This window comes from Coregonus lavaretus, assembly GCF_964263955.1.
Source record: "Coregonus lavaretus genome assembly, chromosome: 12".
In the NCBI taxonomy this organism is placed as follows: Eukaryota; Metazoa; Chordata; class Actinopteri; order Salmoniformes; family Salmonidae; genus Coregonus; species Coregonus lavaretus.
Genome location: NC_139999.1, coordinates 20,539,467 through 20,555,286, shown reverse-complemented (window position 1 = coordinate 20,555,286; position 15,820 = coordinate 20,539,467). Strand labels below are relative to the sequence as shown.

The 15,820-nt window shown below is 42.3% G+C and overlaps 1 protein-coding gene across 1 annotated transcript; it reads right to left on the bottom strand.

The window, feature by feature from the left end:
- Positions 1-409: 409 nt before the first annotated feature.
- LOC311138703 (protein transport protein Sec61 subunit alpha) lies at positions 410-13,834 on the bottom strand. The gene is made up of 13 exons (XM_084173492.1): positions 13,720-13,834; positions 8,458-8,566; positions 6,980-7,047; positions 6,818-6,883; positions 6,424-6,502; positions 5,945-6,076; positions 5,513-5,622; positions 5,078-5,231; positions 4,789-4,949; positions 2,480-2,677; positions 1,898-2,089; positions 1,704-1,780; positions 410-1,600 (listed from the first exon to the last, which is right to left on the bottom strand). The coding sequence occupies exons 2-13, from the start codon at positions 8,462-8,464 to the stop codon at positions 1,414-1,416; spliced, it is 1,431 nt and encodes a 476-aa protein (XP_084029618.1). The 5' UTR covers positions 8,465-8,566; positions 13,720-13,834; the 3' UTR covers positions 410-1,413.
- Positions 13,835-15,820: the final 1,986 nt, after the last annotated feature.

The following is a 15,820-nucleotide window of genomic DNA, read 5'->3' as shown; positions in this document are numbered from 1 at the left end:
TCCCCTTGAAGATATAATAATAATATGCCATTTAGCAGACGCTTTTATCCAAAGCGACTTACAGTCATGCGTGCATACATTATATATATTTTTTGTGTATGGGTGGTCCTGGGGATCGAACCCAAATATTGGTTTAAGATAAAATAACAATCTGACCCTGGACCAGTGGTTAGGGGCAACTCCTACCAACCCCTGTGGCGTACCAGACGACTATTTGGCAGTACTGTACCACAGAGAAGTGAAACCTGACTGTGCTGAGCTCTGTTGGCAGTATGTACCACAGAATTATATATAGGTTTGTACCCGGTTTGATGCATATTGTAGTGACTCCTCCTGCCATGTGAATATTCAACACAGAATATGCTTTCTAGCTGTTATTGAAAAACATTGGCCTAAACAAAGACATAGGCCCTGTCCATAGTAGCGTTTTATTTGGAGTCGCTGCAATGGTTTCTCTCTGTGGGTGGCATGGTGTATAACATTATGAAATAAGTTAATTTAACTTGAGTGTTGGGAAAAAAACACTTGTTTTTTTTAATAATACAATTATGTCCAATACAGAAAGTAAAAACCAAAAAAATGAAACCCCTTTCCCTCCCTACCAAACCCACCCAACCACGTCTAGGAACTATCTGCAGCGATTCAGTCTGGGAATAAAAGACCACGACAACACAGACAAACCCTTCCCTTTAGGACTCAGAGACAAAAGCACAAACATATGCCCTTGCTAAGACCAGCACGAATACAAATATATTCCATGATTTAAAAAAATATATAAAATGACAAGACTTGTTGGAAATTTCCAGAGCCATTTAAGGAATACAATACATGTACAAGTATATTTAACTTATATTTTTTCACCCCAATATGTGGCTCTTCAAAATCCATGCACAGCTTGCGATGACCTGAAATGAACATGACATGGCTTTCTTTCCACTCTCCAAAAATGTCCAGGTGTAGTGCTTGTGTTGGTTTAAGCAGACTCCTTTAGATGGTGTCTCAGCCTTCAATTTCCTTGAGCACGCTTCAGCCAACCTCGCTTGATGTCAGACAACGACATCATGTCAGACCTTTGTGCTTTTAACCTGTCTATAGGAGATGACAGTCAGCAGAGTAGCCTGGCTGGTCAGATCAAGAGAGGACAGTAATGGTATTGAAAAAACAACAATGGGACAGAACAGGTGCAATTCCATTCTGAACACTGGGACAAATGCTAACATTCTTTCCCCAATGAGATCCAGTCTGCATTTGAACCCTCAAGAGCTACTGGGAACACAAAGAAGCTGAGAAAGAAGATGCATCCCAGAGGCAGAATGTACTGATTTGTGCGCATTAGATACAATGCAAAATAAAAAGTAAGAATTTGTGGAGGGTGGAGGCTGTCTGTCTGTGGTATGTGTTGGAGGGGGGTTTCTAGAAAAGCAGCGCGCCCATGCTTCCCACTTCACTCTGCTCCTTGACGAAGATCTCAAAGTACTGGTAGATGATGGTGACAGCCAATAGGATTCCAGTACCCGAACCGATGGCGCCCATGAAGTCAGCCATGACAGACAGCCCACCTATGCATAGGCCACCGAAGGCTGCAGCCGTGGGGATGTACCTTCACACAGAACACAAGATATTAGAAATGTGTAGAAAGGTATACACACCAATAATTTTTGACACTTGGGCCAGAGTGCAACCAAAGGTGCATATGTTTTTACCTGTTGAGCTCATGCACCATGGAGGTTTCTCTGTGTCCCCTCATCACCATCTGCTGTTCCTTCAGCTGCTTAGCCACCTGTCGGACATACAGACCTGAGTTAGAAACTACCATACATACATACTTCACTGTACACAACCTAAAGTACATCTATAACATATTGAGCAAATATATCTGGTGCATCAAGTGACTCACATCTTTGGCAGAGGACCCTGAAACCTCGATCCATGTCTTGGAGAAGAAGGCACAGGAACCCAGCATGAAGACTATGTAGATTGCAGCATGGACGGGGTCATCCAGAACAGAACCAAAGGACTCCGGGGGAGAGAGGAAGTAGCAGAGACCTCCAACCGGGTAGGCACGAGCTGGTCCTCCAGTGGAAGTATCCTATACACAAACAACCACACATACAGTTAATACACGATGTATAGATTTGAGTAAAACCTGCCAAAGGCTAGCCCGCTTACACAGGCCTGCTGAAATGAAATATTTAATTATGTCAACCCTCCCAGTGTTCTTACATAGTAGTCCAAAACGTGATCATAACCCCATTATGGCTTCAAATAGACTCTTTGTTGTTTACGGTCACCCATGACTAGACGTCACATAGAAGTATTCAGTACTGTTGAACTCATGAAGGTTTAAATGTGATGCGATAAAATAACCAAGTATGTGCATTTTAAATAGTACTGGTGTAATGAAAGTTAGTAAGGCAAGTCTTCCTCTGTGTGGTGGACACTAAAGCAGCACTCGAAGGTCATTCTGATAGGTACTTACAGACCAGGTGCCCAGCAGGTTAACCAGGAAGTTGCCGCTAAATCGCGTGGAGAGCATCTGAGAGATGACGTACAGGTTGGACACGAGGGCAGATTGGAGGATGATGGGAATGTTGGAGGTGTAGAAGAGCTTGATGGGATAGGTGTTGTACTGGCCACGGTAACGGGCAGACTTGATGGGCAGGTCCACCCTGAAGCCCTGGAAGGAAGAGGAGAGAAGTGTTCAAGACCTTTCAAACAACTACGGAGAGTCAATGGTACAGTGGGGAAAAAAAGTATTTAGTCAGCCACCAATTGTGCAAGTTCTCCCACTTAAAAAGATGAGAGAGGCCTGTAATTTTCATCATAGGTACACGTCAACTATGACAGACAAATTGAGAATTTTTTTCTCCAGAAAATCACATTTTAGGATTTTTAATGAATTTATTTGCAAATTATGGTGGAAAATAAGTATTTGGTCACCTACAAACAAGCAAGATTTCTGGCTCTCACAGACCTGTAACTTCTTATTTAAGAGGCTCCTCTGTCCTCCACTCGTTACCTGTATTAATGGCACCTGTTTGAACTTGTTATCAGTATAAAAGACACCTGTCCACAACCTCAAACAGTCACACTCCAAACTCCACTATGGCCAAGACCAAAGAGCTGTCAAAGGACACCAGAAACAAAATTGTAGACCTGCACCAGGCTGGGAAGACTGAATCTGCAATAAGTAAGCAGCTTGGTTTGAAGAAAATCAACTGTGGGAGCAATTATTAGGAAATGGAAGACATACAAGACCACTAATAATCTCCCTCGATCTGGGGCTCCACGCAAGATCTCACCCCGTGGGGTCAAAATGATCACAAGAACGGTGAGCAAAAATCCCAGAACCACACGGGGGGACCTAGTGAATGACCTGCAGAGAGCTGGGACCAAAGTAACAAAGCCTACCATCAGTAACACACTACGCCGCCAGGGACTCAAATCCTGCAGTGCCAGACGTGTCCCCCTGCTTAAGCCAGTACATGTCCAGGCCCGTCTGAAGTTTGCTAGAGTGCATTTGGATGATCCAGAAGAGGATTGGGAGAATGTCATATGGTCAGATGAAACCAAAATAGAACTTTTTGGTAAAAACTCAACTCGTCGTGTTTGGAGGACAAAGAATGCTGAGTTGCATCCAAAGAACACCATACCTACTGTGAAGCATGGGGGTGGAAACATCATGCTTTGGGGCTGTTTTTCTGCAAAAGGACCAGGACGACTGATCCGTGTAAAGGAAAGAATGAATGGGGCCATGTATCGTGAGATTTTGAGTGAAAACCTCCTTCCATCAGCAAGGGCATTGAAGATGAAACGTGGCTGGGTCTTTCAGCATGACAATGATCCCAAACACACCGCCCGGGCAACGAAGGAGTGGCTTCGTAAGAAGCATTTCAAGGTCCTGGAGTGGCCTAGCCAGTCTCCAGATCTCAACCCCATAGAAAATCTTTGGAGGGAGTTGAAAGTCCGTGTTGCCCAGCGACAGCCCCAAAACATCACTGCTCTAGAGGAGATCTGCATGGAGGAATGGGCCAAAATACCAGCAACAGTGTGTGAAAACCTTGTGAAGACTTACAGAAAACGTTTGACCTGTGTCATTGCCAACAAAGGGTATATAACAAAGTATTGAGAAACTTTTGTTATTGACCAAATACTTATTTTCCACCATAATTTGCAAATAAATTCATTAAAAATCCTACAATGTGATATTCTGGATTTTTTTCCCTCATTTTGTCTGTCATAGTTGACGTGTACCTATGATGAAAATTACAGGCCTCTCTCATCTTTTTAAGTGGGAGAACTTGCACAATTGTTGGCTGACTAAATACTTTTTTTCCCCCACTGTATTTAAAGTTGGTGTTCAATCATTCTATGCATTCAGGTTTTTGGTCTGACCATTTATGTTCACATTGTCAACAGATCCAATGGTCATATCATAGGTCACTTAAAGCTGAAATCCGTAAAGGGGAAAACTGTCACATCTCTTTGGGATATTACAACAACAAAAAAGTTACTTCAAACAAACACTATTTCCTTCGGACATCATTGCACATTTGATAGAACACCAGAATATGCACACTAATTGTTTTACCACACTGCTGGACACTCCTTTCCTCCATTTCATCAACTAAACAAAAACAATAAAGGCGCTGTAGCGAACCGTGGCGTTGTTTCCCATTTACGGATTTCAGCTTTAAGCATTGAATTGAAAGCAATTTGTAAAACCAATCAAAAGACAGCCAAGTTGATATAGGCTACAACTATAGAGGGGGTTGTCTGTCCACTGACCTGGAAGTATATGACTACAGCAAAGACGAAGACAGTGGCGATGAGGTTCAAGAGGTTAGGCAGGTTCTGGCGGTAAAAGGCCTCTCTCAGGGCGCGCACCTTGTCTGTGCGTGTGGCCAACAGGTGGAACAGGGCAATGATGGCACCTTCAAACTCCGTTCCTGAGACACAAAAGACAAGGTTACTCAACCAACCACAGAACAGAAGGGGGAGCAACCCTGACTGAAAAACAAGAGAATGAGTACATTGTCAATACACTTACAGGTAGCAGTAAGGCCAGTATACATACCTCTGCCAGTATTGACAGTGGTGGGGCTGAAAGCCTTCCAGACGATGGTCTCACAGATGTTAGTGGCGATGAACAGGGAGATACCAGAGCCCAGACCATAGCCCTTCTGCAGCAGCTCATCCAGCAGCAGCACAATCAGACCTGCCACAAAAAGCTGGGGAAGAAAGAGAGGGACAAGAGAGCTTCAAATACAGTCTGACCAGGCGGATGAAAGCTGAGCATCGCTGATTGAAAGATTAGAGAAATGGCAGCCAGGGGTTTAAGTAGTGAAAGTTAGAAATGTCTCTGTACTTAAAAGGGTCAAATTAATGAATTGTTTATATGAACTGTCCAGTTCACTCATGACCATTATCCCTAGGGTTTCAACCATTACAGAGAGTGTGGTAGTGGTAGTATTAAGTGTAGTGGTGGGGGGGGGGGGGGGGTCTAACTAACCTGAATGATGATGAGCAGGCAGATCCCAGCACCCATCTCTGAGGGGTCTCCGTACATGCCGGTCATCACATACACGATGGACTGTCCAATGGTGATGATCATTCCAAACACTGCAGAGGACAAAGGGAGATGGGTTGTATATAATATAAATAATAATATGCCATTTAGCAGACGCTTTTATCCAAAGCGACTTACAGTCATGCGTGCATACATTTTTACGTATATATTCAATATCCTTGGACAGCTATGAGTTGATTGACGATGAAAAACGGAATACACCCCAGCTTTATGACAGGCTATAGACCCTTATTCGACTACCCACCACATACAAGCCCACAACTCAGAGAACAGTTGTCAGGTGGTTAAATAACCATCACTTATCTCATTATGATTAATCCCATTCTTGGTAAAAACTTTGTAGGGTGGACATACGTTTCTGCGCTCCATTGAAGAGTGCTCTGTCCTTGGGGGTGTCTCCAACCTCAATGATCTTGGCTCCAGCCAGCAGCTGCATGATGAGACCGGAGGTAACGATGGGTGAGATACCCAGCTCCATCAGAGTACCTGTAGAATGGTGGGATCACAGTACTGTTTTCAGTCAACTATTATTATGAACCAACACTTGTAATGGGAAAGAGGATTATACTAAGGCTAAGCTATGAATACAGTGACAAATCAGCCAAAGAATGTCAGCTCTTGCCAAGACTGCTTGTCAAAAGAGATAAGACCTGATAACATCACAGGGAATAATTATTTATCCATGTAAGAGGTAGGAACAAACAGCGAAAGTATAATAGGGATGTGTTCAAACAAGATCAGTAGCCAAGATTGAGAGCTGTTTATCAATATGACTGATGATAAGATACAGGCAAGCATTCAAACTAAGTAGAACCAGACTGTTGGTTTCTCACCTCTGTTGGAGGCCAGGATTACTCTCATCCAGTAGAAGGGATCTGCGGAGTCTGAGGACATGATGCCGAAGAGGGGAATCTAGAGGACAGAAGACAAAGAATGAATCAATACACTGAACCCACAAGAGCTACAACTGCACCTCTGGCCTTAACTATATTATCAGCTGGTGAGAGAAAATGTGCATTATTCCTCATGTTATTTTTTTAAATATATTTTTCTCTCTGCATTGTTGGGAAAGTAAATAAGCATTTCACTGTTAGTCTACACCGGTTGTATACGAAGCATGTAACAAATAAAATGTGATTTGATTTGGGCTGCAGGGTTTCTTTGCAAGCGCCATACAATAGATAGAATTACACTGAGAAACAGATTTTCAGGCCGGCAGATACTAACCTGGCAGCACACCAGGAAGATGAAGAGAGTGATGGCAGTCCATAGTACTTTTTCTCTGAACTGAATCTGTAGAGGTAAATGAGGGACATTTTAGAGAGACATCACTAGAGCTAAGATTGTTAAAGAGCTATTGCGGAGAAATTGCAGTATACTATACTATACCTTTCTCTCTGGTTTCTGAATCTCAGGTAAGACCGCACAAAACGGCTTTATGACTTCCAAAAATTTGACTGGAAAAAAACAAGAGGACATTGGTTAGTTTCTTTGGACAAAAACTACATTATACATCAGTGATTTAACATACAGTAATATAAAGTCTTAACCAGTGAATGACATTATGCTGAACAGTGAGGTAGGTCTACATACATAGGTAGGAGGATACTTCTGAAGTAAGGAGTGGGTTGTACTTTGTGGGGAGCTAAAACTTCATCACAGAGTCCCAATACAGAGAACCTGCAAACAGCGGAGACGCCCTGATGACATCGAGATGCCTGCCCTTGGACATGCTGACCTGACCACCACCTCCGACTACCATCTAGCTATGATCATCTCATGACCAAGGCTGCCCAAGCACTCAAACGGACTTGATCTAGCTAGCTACTGTTGTAGCCTATATTTATTTTTAAATTACTTCTTGTTGTTTATTTTGCTAAACAAGCGCTTTGAGATTCTGTCTGTAATGAAAAGCGCTATAAAAGTGTAATTATTATTACATGATTCTACAGCTCATACACCAAAAAAAAAAAAATGCACGCATGACTGTAAGTCATCTGCTAAATGGCATATTATATTATTATACTCAAACTTTGTCAGGATGAAACGTCATCACTCCCACACATGCAAAAAGTTGGTTCGACTCACTAACAAGGTAACGAAGCTAGTCCTGCTAGCTATTCAATCTAGCTAACTAGTTATATTGTAAGTGGGGACAAACTAGTGGTCTTATAGATAATTATGAGAGTATATTAAAAGAGGCAATAGAAATAAGGTTAACTACTGTTACTGTAGATAGCTAGGCTCAAAGAAATTGACATTCATTGGCAATGCACTGGCTTATTCAAATCAATGAGCGAGCTAGAAGCAAACTACAGTCATGATGATAACAGTTACTGTCACATTCATTGCAAAGACGGTGTTACAGTTCCTATAAGGATGACACCAAGACTGTAGAGGGTAGATAATGTTGTAGATGCACACAGCAATCTAAATGCCCCAAACAAGGGCCAACAGCAACAATTGATGGGCCCTCGAGTCTGGCTTACTAAGGTTACAGTAGCTAGCTAACTACTAGTCCTGCCTTCCTTGGCTTTATCGTTAGCTGCCAATTCCGTTAGTATTGTAACTAACATTAGCTACCTAGCTAAATCACAATGGAATATTTTGCAAGCTTTATTTAACAGTTCATTGATAAGTAAATGGTGATGTATGTAACACAGATTAGCAAATGTTAGCTAAGGACGCACAATAACTAGCTGTTACTAGTTAGCCAGCTAGAGTAACAACGTTAGCTACAGCTGATGTTAGCATTACAGCTTCATAGCTACATATCCATTCCTAGCAAAGTTAAATATTTCTAAGATAAATGTCATATGCAGTTCACAGGTACATGAACATACATAGAAGTTGGAAAAATCACTCACTGCCCATGGTGTCCTTGATCCGATTCCTGTTGTGTTAAATTGGTGCCACTTGAAGGATCAGCACAGTTCGCGTGGCACCATCTAGCCTCTCCGCACTGAAAAGAAAGCTCTGTAAAGACACGTCACCAATGAAGCGCCTACTACCATATGCCATGTTCTAGTATTAGTCGGAACAAGGAAACTCTGACATTGTAGTTATACACGAGCCGCGTTCAACCAGTTAGAAAGTCGCACATCTCTGCGTTTCTAGTTCCGACTAGCACTTGAACGCGGCATTTGACATTAAAAATCAGCCAACTACAAGTCAGATCTTGAGGATCTTTCCTCCCGCAGATTTATGGAGCAACGTAGCTGAATGATAACCATAGCTAGTTCACCTTGGGGATATGCTCTGAAAGTAGATGTTTGATTGAACAGAAGTGACCACTACCAACTACGTTAGTTTTATTATTGACTGTTTATGTTTGAGAAATCTTGACACTTCACAGAAAAAATATGCGTTTGATTCATGTTTGATTATGATAAACAATATTGCTCTTGCAGGAAATTATTACAATCTCAAATTATGACACGAGACTGCTAATTCAGTAGTCTAATTTACCTTCAATTAAATAAAAATGCATGATCATGAACAAATTATGTTTATTTGACTTCAATGATTTCTGAATCGAGAAAATATTGGGCCCTGTGTGACCATGAAGCTATTTGGCCTTGTGTCTAAGAGGTCACTTGTGCTGCTGCAGCCGTTTTTTTTAAATCTCAATATCAAATCATTTCTGGGTAAAAAATAAGCACCTTAATTAAGTACCTTTGTTTTCAAACCATTCAAAAATATCATCTTAGCAAGAGCAATTTCTCAAGCAAGAATTTTGCTATGACTGGTGGAGTTCGTTTTGTATAAAGAAACAACAATAGCTTCTTAGGGAGTGGTCGAAATGTACAAAATTGTTACCTGGAGGGAAATGTGTGAGGGTCATGCTTTTTCAATTTCAGTCAGGGGGAGGGTTTAGTATTTTTTTAAAATTTGTCCAGGGGAGGGTCATGTAATTTGTAATTGATTAAATGTCATATTGCTCAGGGTTTGAGAATTAGTTGATTATTATAGTATCTAGATGAGTGCCCAATGATGCCCCTCATCCCTGATTCTCTGCTGGGTGCACAATATCAAGTGCACCTAGTGTGGTCTGAATAAAATTATCCTTGGCTATACTATAGGCTATACGCCTAGGCTGAAGATGGCGCCAAAGAAGATGGCAGCCGTTTTACAGCCCTCTAACCAATTGTAATATTATGTGTGTTTTTTCGCGTTATTTGTAATTTATTCTGTACATAATGTTTCTGCCACTGTCTCTTATGACCAAAAAGAGCTTCTGGATATCTGGACAGCGATTACTCACCTCGTATTGGACGAAGATTTTTTAATCAACGAGTCGGACGCCAAGGATATCCTACAGACACCCGACAAGGCCCAAATCCCTGTCATTCGCATGAGAAAGAGACAGAGATATCGTGGACGTAGGTCGGGGTGCCTTGTAAGGATCCGACGGCGAGCGAGTAAACTGCCTCTTCCATCAATCCTATTAGCCAATGTTCAATCATTTGAAAATAAATTAGACGACCTAAGATTACGGTTATCCTACCAACGGGACATTAAAAACTGTAATATCTTATGTTTCACCGAGTCGTGGCTGAACGACGACATGGATAACATACAGCTGGCGGGATATAGGCTACATCGGCAGGATAGAACGGCTGACTCCGGTAAGACAAGGGGTGGCGGTCTGTGTATATTTGTAAACAACAGCTGGTGCATAAAATCTAATACTAAAGAAGTCTCGAGGTTTTGCTCGCCTGAGGTAAAGTATCTCATGATAAGCTGTAGACCACACAATTTACCTAGAGAGTTTTCATCTATATTTTTCGTAGCTGTCTTTTTACCACCACAAACCGATGCAGGCACTAAGATTGCACTCAATGAGCTGTATAAGGCCATAAGTAAACAGGAAAACGCTCATCCAGAGGCAGCGCTCCTAATGGCCGGGGACTTTAATGCAGGGAAACTTAAATCCGTTCAACCTAATTTCTACCAGCATGTTAAATGTGCAACCAGAGGGGAAAAAAACTCTAGACCACCTTTACTCCACACACAGAGACGCGTACAAAGCTCTCCCTCGCCCTCCATTTGGCAAATCTGACCATAACTCTATCCTCCTGATTCCTGCTTATAAGCAAAAACTAAAGCAGGAAGCACCAGTGACTCAGTTAATAAGGTAGTGGTCAGATGACGCAGATGCTAAGCTACAGGACTGTTTTGCTAGCACAGACTGGAATATTTATTTTTTATTTTTTATTTATTTCACCTTTATTTAACCAGGTAAGCCAGTTGAGAACAAGTTCTCATTTACAACTGCGACCTGGCCAAGATAAAGCAAAGCAGTGCGATAAAAACAACAACACAGAGTTAGTCATTTAGGCAGGTTATCTTAGTGTTCTTGGGCACAGGGACTATGGGATTCTTCCGATAGCATTGAGGAGTACACCACATCAGTCACTGGCTTCATCAATGACATCATCCCCACAGTGACCGTACGTACATACCCCAACCAGAAGCCATGGATCACAGGCAATATCAGCACTGAGCTAAATGGTATAGCTGCCGCTTTCAAGGAGCGGGACTCTAACCCGGACGCTTATAAGAAATCCTGCTATGCCCTCCGACGAACCATCAAACAGGCAAAGAGGCAATACAGGACTGAGATTGAATCGTACTACACCGGCTCTGACGCTTGTCGGATGTGGCAGGGCTTGAAAACTATTACAGACTACAAAGGGAAGCACAGCCACGAGCTGCCCAGTGACACAAGCCTACCAGACGAGCTAAATCACTTCTATGCTCACTTCGAGGCAAGCAACATTGAAGCATGCATGAGAGCATCAGCTGTTCCGGATGACTATGTGATCAAGCTCTCTGTAGCCGATGTGAGTAAGACTTTTAAGCAGGTCAACATTCACAACGCCGCAGGGCCAGACGGATTACCAGGACGTGTACTCCGAGCATGCGCTGACCAACTGCCTTCACTGACATTTTTAACATGTCCCAGACTGAGTCTGTAATACCAACATGTTTCAAGCAGACCACCATAGTCCCTGTGCCCAAGAACACTAAGATAACCTGCCTAAATGACTACCGACCCATAGCACTCACATCTGTAGCCATGAAGTGCTTTGAAAGGCTGGTCATGGCTCACATCAACACCATTATCCTAGAAACCCTAGACCCACTCCAATTTGCATACCGCCCCAACAAATCCACAGATGATGCAATCTCTATTGCACTCCACACTGCCCTTTCCCACCTGGACAATGTGAGAATGCTATTCATTGACTACAGCTTAGCGTTCAACACCATAGTGCCCTCAAAGCTCATCACTAAGCTAAGGACCCTGGGACTAAACACCTCCCTCTGCAACTGGATCCTGGACTTCCTGACGGGCCGCCCCCAGGTGGTAAGGGTAGGTAACAACACATCTGCCACGCTGATCCTCAACACGGGGGCCCCTCAGGGGTGCGTGCTCAGTCCCCTCCTGTACTCTCTGTTCACCCATGACTGCATGGCCAGGCACGACTCCAACACCATCATTAAGTTTGCTGACGACACAACAGTGGTAGGCCTGTTCACCGACAATGATGAGATAGCCTATAGGGAGGAGGTCAGAGACCTGGCCGTTTGGTGCCAGGATAACAACCTCTCCCTCAACATGATCATGACAAAGGAGATGATTATGGACTATAGGAAAAAAAAGAGGACCGAGCACGCCCCCATTCTCATCGACGGGGCTGTAGTGGAACAGGTTGAGAGCTTCAAGTTCCTTGGTGTCCACATCACCAACAAACTATCATGGTCCAAACACACCAAGACAGTCATGAAGAGGGCACGACAAAGCCTATTCCCCCTCAGGAGACTGAAAAGATTTGGCATGGGTTCTCAGATCCTCAAACAGTTCTACAGCTGCACCATCGAGAGCATCCTGACTGGATGCATCACCGCCTGGTATGGCAACTGCTCGGCCTCCGACCGCAATGCACTACAGAGGGTAGTGCGTACGGCCCAGTACATCACTGGGGCCAAGCTTCCTGCCATCCAGGACCTCTATACCAGGCGGTGTCAGAGGAAGGCCCTAAAAATGATCAAAGACTCCAGCCACCCTAGTCATAGACAGTTCTCTCTGCTACTGCATGGCAAACGGTACCGGAGTGCCAAGTCTAGGTCCAAAAGGCTTCTTAACAGCTTCTACCCCAAAGCAATAAGACTCCTGAACAGCTAATCATGGCTACCCGGACTATTTGCATTGTCCCCCCCCACCCCAACCCCCTCTTTTACACTGCTGTTACTATGTTTATTATTCATGCATAGTCACTTTAACTCTACCCACATGTACATATTCCCTCAATTACCTTGACTAACCGGTGCCCCCGCACATTGACTCTGTACCATTACCCCCTGCATATAACCTCCCTAGTGTTATTTTATTTTACTTTAATTATTTGCTTTTTTTTCTTTTCTTTTTTCTTAAACTGCATTGTTGGTTAAGGGCTTGTAAGTAAGCATTTCACTGTAATGTCTACACCTGTTGTATTCGGCGCATGTGGCAAATACAATTTTTTAAATTTGATTTGAGCATGCTCGGCAAAGCACAGGGCAAAGTTATATTTCTTAGAAAATGTACTTCCTTCCAGGGTTTTTGCGCTACTGGGATGGTGTATATAAAACTAGGCTACACTGCAATGGATAGGTGTTCCCAATCATGAGCCCCGGCCTGCCCTGCTGTTGCTGACGTAAATAAACACTTTTGTGCTGCCTAACCGATGACTGTTAATTTAAACAGTCTTCATTGTAATTTGACTTTAGGCTACTAACAACAAGAGGGTTTTGTGTTGTAGCCTGTTTCTTCCTATTCATGAAATAAGAGTTTGACAGACAAAATTATAGTCTACTATCCATAGATTTTGTCAGCCAATTCCTTCAGTCACCATACACTCCTTAAATAAAAACCAGGGCTCGAATTGAGGGTATTGTGGCTTTTGTTAAAATAAATGGCTGAAACCATAGGCCTACCCCTTGTTAGCTTATGATTTTGAAAACAATTAAATGGACCTGATTATATAACGTGATCCATAATGGCGCTTTAGTCCGCAATGCTTATTTTTTCTCGGACCGCAAATAATATGCTTTTATTATAATGGTTATATTCTCAAACCTACCCTTGCCCATGGGGGTCTGCAAATCCACAACCTTCTGGCTACTTTGCCATGTAATACTTACAAAACGAAGAAAAGTTTCTAAAACTGCATATCTAAGGCTCTGGTCTGTGACGGTAAACGGTAGGCTATCCACTTTGTTTCCATTATTATTTTGGGTATAGGGGAGGGTCAAGTGTTCAGGGAGGGTCGGGTAAAAATATATTTTACTGAATGGAGGGCCATCCATTTTCATTTCAGAGAGGTCCGATTTTCTCCAGGTATCCCTCATTATAAATAACGTACCTTAGCAAAAGCAATTTCTCAATAAATAATTTTGAAAGGACTGGTGGAGTTCATTTTGCATGGCCCGGTACCCCAGGTGAGTGGAGTTTGCACATTTTAGACCATTCCATTGGTCCTTAAGTGAACTCTCCACTCGCCCGGGGCACCGGGCCTTGCAAAACGAACCCCACCATTGTCTGGGAGTGGTGGGGAGGGGAAAACTGAAAACTTTGGTTTGGAACGCTCTTTCTTATTGGTCATTAACTAATTTACCGCCTGGCCAAAACTCAATGCCACCAAAACAGGCAGTCATTTCAGGCAGTCTTTTCAAACACTAAAAGGGCATTATAATAATTTTCACAATTTTAAAGTATTATTCCAAACTCATAGTGTGGAAATATATATAAAACACAGGAAAACAGATTCAAAAGTTACCACATTTTACTGCCACCAGAGGTCAGCATTATACATTTTTTTAAATCACTGTTCCTGGTTGTTTTTCACAGTCTTCCATTAGCTTCCATAGCCAAGTCAGATTCCACAGCCACAAAGTCAAAATTGGCAATTAAAACAAATATATTTTTGATTTTAATTTAAGGGCAGGGCTAGGCACAAGGTTGCAGTGTGGTTAAGGTTAGGTTTAAAATCAAATTTTAAGATAAATTGTAGAAATGGGCAGGGTTTAGCCTTAATTATGACTTTGTGGCTATGGAAGCTAGTGATGACCTCTTCAGTGGGTTAAGGGAAAGGGAAGGGAAAGGGGGATACTAGTCAGTTGTACAACTGAATGCATTCAACTGAAATGTGTCTTCCACATTTAACCCAACCCCTCTAGATATCATACGTGCAGAGTAGTGGATTGTTTGTTGTATTGTAAATGTATTGTTAAAAAAAGTGACCGGTAAAGCATACCAATAAGCAAAGAAATATTTATGCATATGTAATTTAATGGCGTTTAGATGAAAAGGGGCTCTCTATTAGGCCTACACTGTAAAAAAATAAAAATAAGATTCTCCATGGGCAACTTTGCCCCTGTCTGAACCCTAGAAGTTTATGGTACAGTGTGAAAAAACACCAACACACATGCAGTGGTGGTAGAACTGTGTGGCACGCTTAACCACTGATCCATAATGGCACAATTACTCACACACACACCAACAACACAGGCATGGCTTAACACACCGATCCAAAATTCCAACTGAATGGCGTAGCCTACACAGTCATTCTGCTGACTAGGATCCATTTGGAAGTATACATAATGGGAGAACTCACTGGGCCACAAACTAACATGTTATTTTGTGACAGCAAAAAAACACAGAGAGCAAGAGACCGAGAGACTCTTGGTTACAGCCTGGGCTCGCTTGTCTGCCCTTAGATAAAGACATATTTGTTCAGCTTGGTTACATAATGACACAGAATGGAGAGCTAAGACAGAGGTGAGGACAAGCAAATACCAACTCTCCTAGTCACTCCATCATAGTCTCTCTTACCTTCTGACACAGTAAATCTTGCACATAAAAACTACATCTATTATCTACCCTATTTCATTCTTGGATTTTTTTTTCTCTCCATTTATCTGTATTTCGTGCCTGTTTTTTGTACAAAGACTGATTTTCAGTGTACATGTTGTCAGTCAGATATAAAACATTTATTCTGAACTTCTCAATGCTGGTTTTTAGACCTTAAAAAGTCCAAGTCCAATTATTTGTCTATGAATATGAGAAACATAATGTTTTGTATCATGGAAAGCAATGTGTGTTTGAATGGACATGCCATGTAAAGTGATCTTGAATGCCTGGATACAATTATATCACCAGTGAAGACATAGAGATCCTAAAGA

What these genes read in the sequence shown, in the direction of transcription:
- LOC311138703 (XM_084173492.1), bottom strand. An exon ending in CAGGGTCCTCTGCCAAAGAT is followed by an intron (nt 1,781 to 1,897) that starts GTGAGTCACTTG and finishes TATGTCCGACAG; the next exon opens with GTGGCTAAGCAGCTGAAGGA. An exon ending in ATGGTGCATGAGCTCAACAG is followed by an intron (nt 1,601 to 1,703) that starts GTAAAAACATAT and finishes TTCTGTGTGAAG; the next exon opens with GTACATCCCCACGGCTGCAG.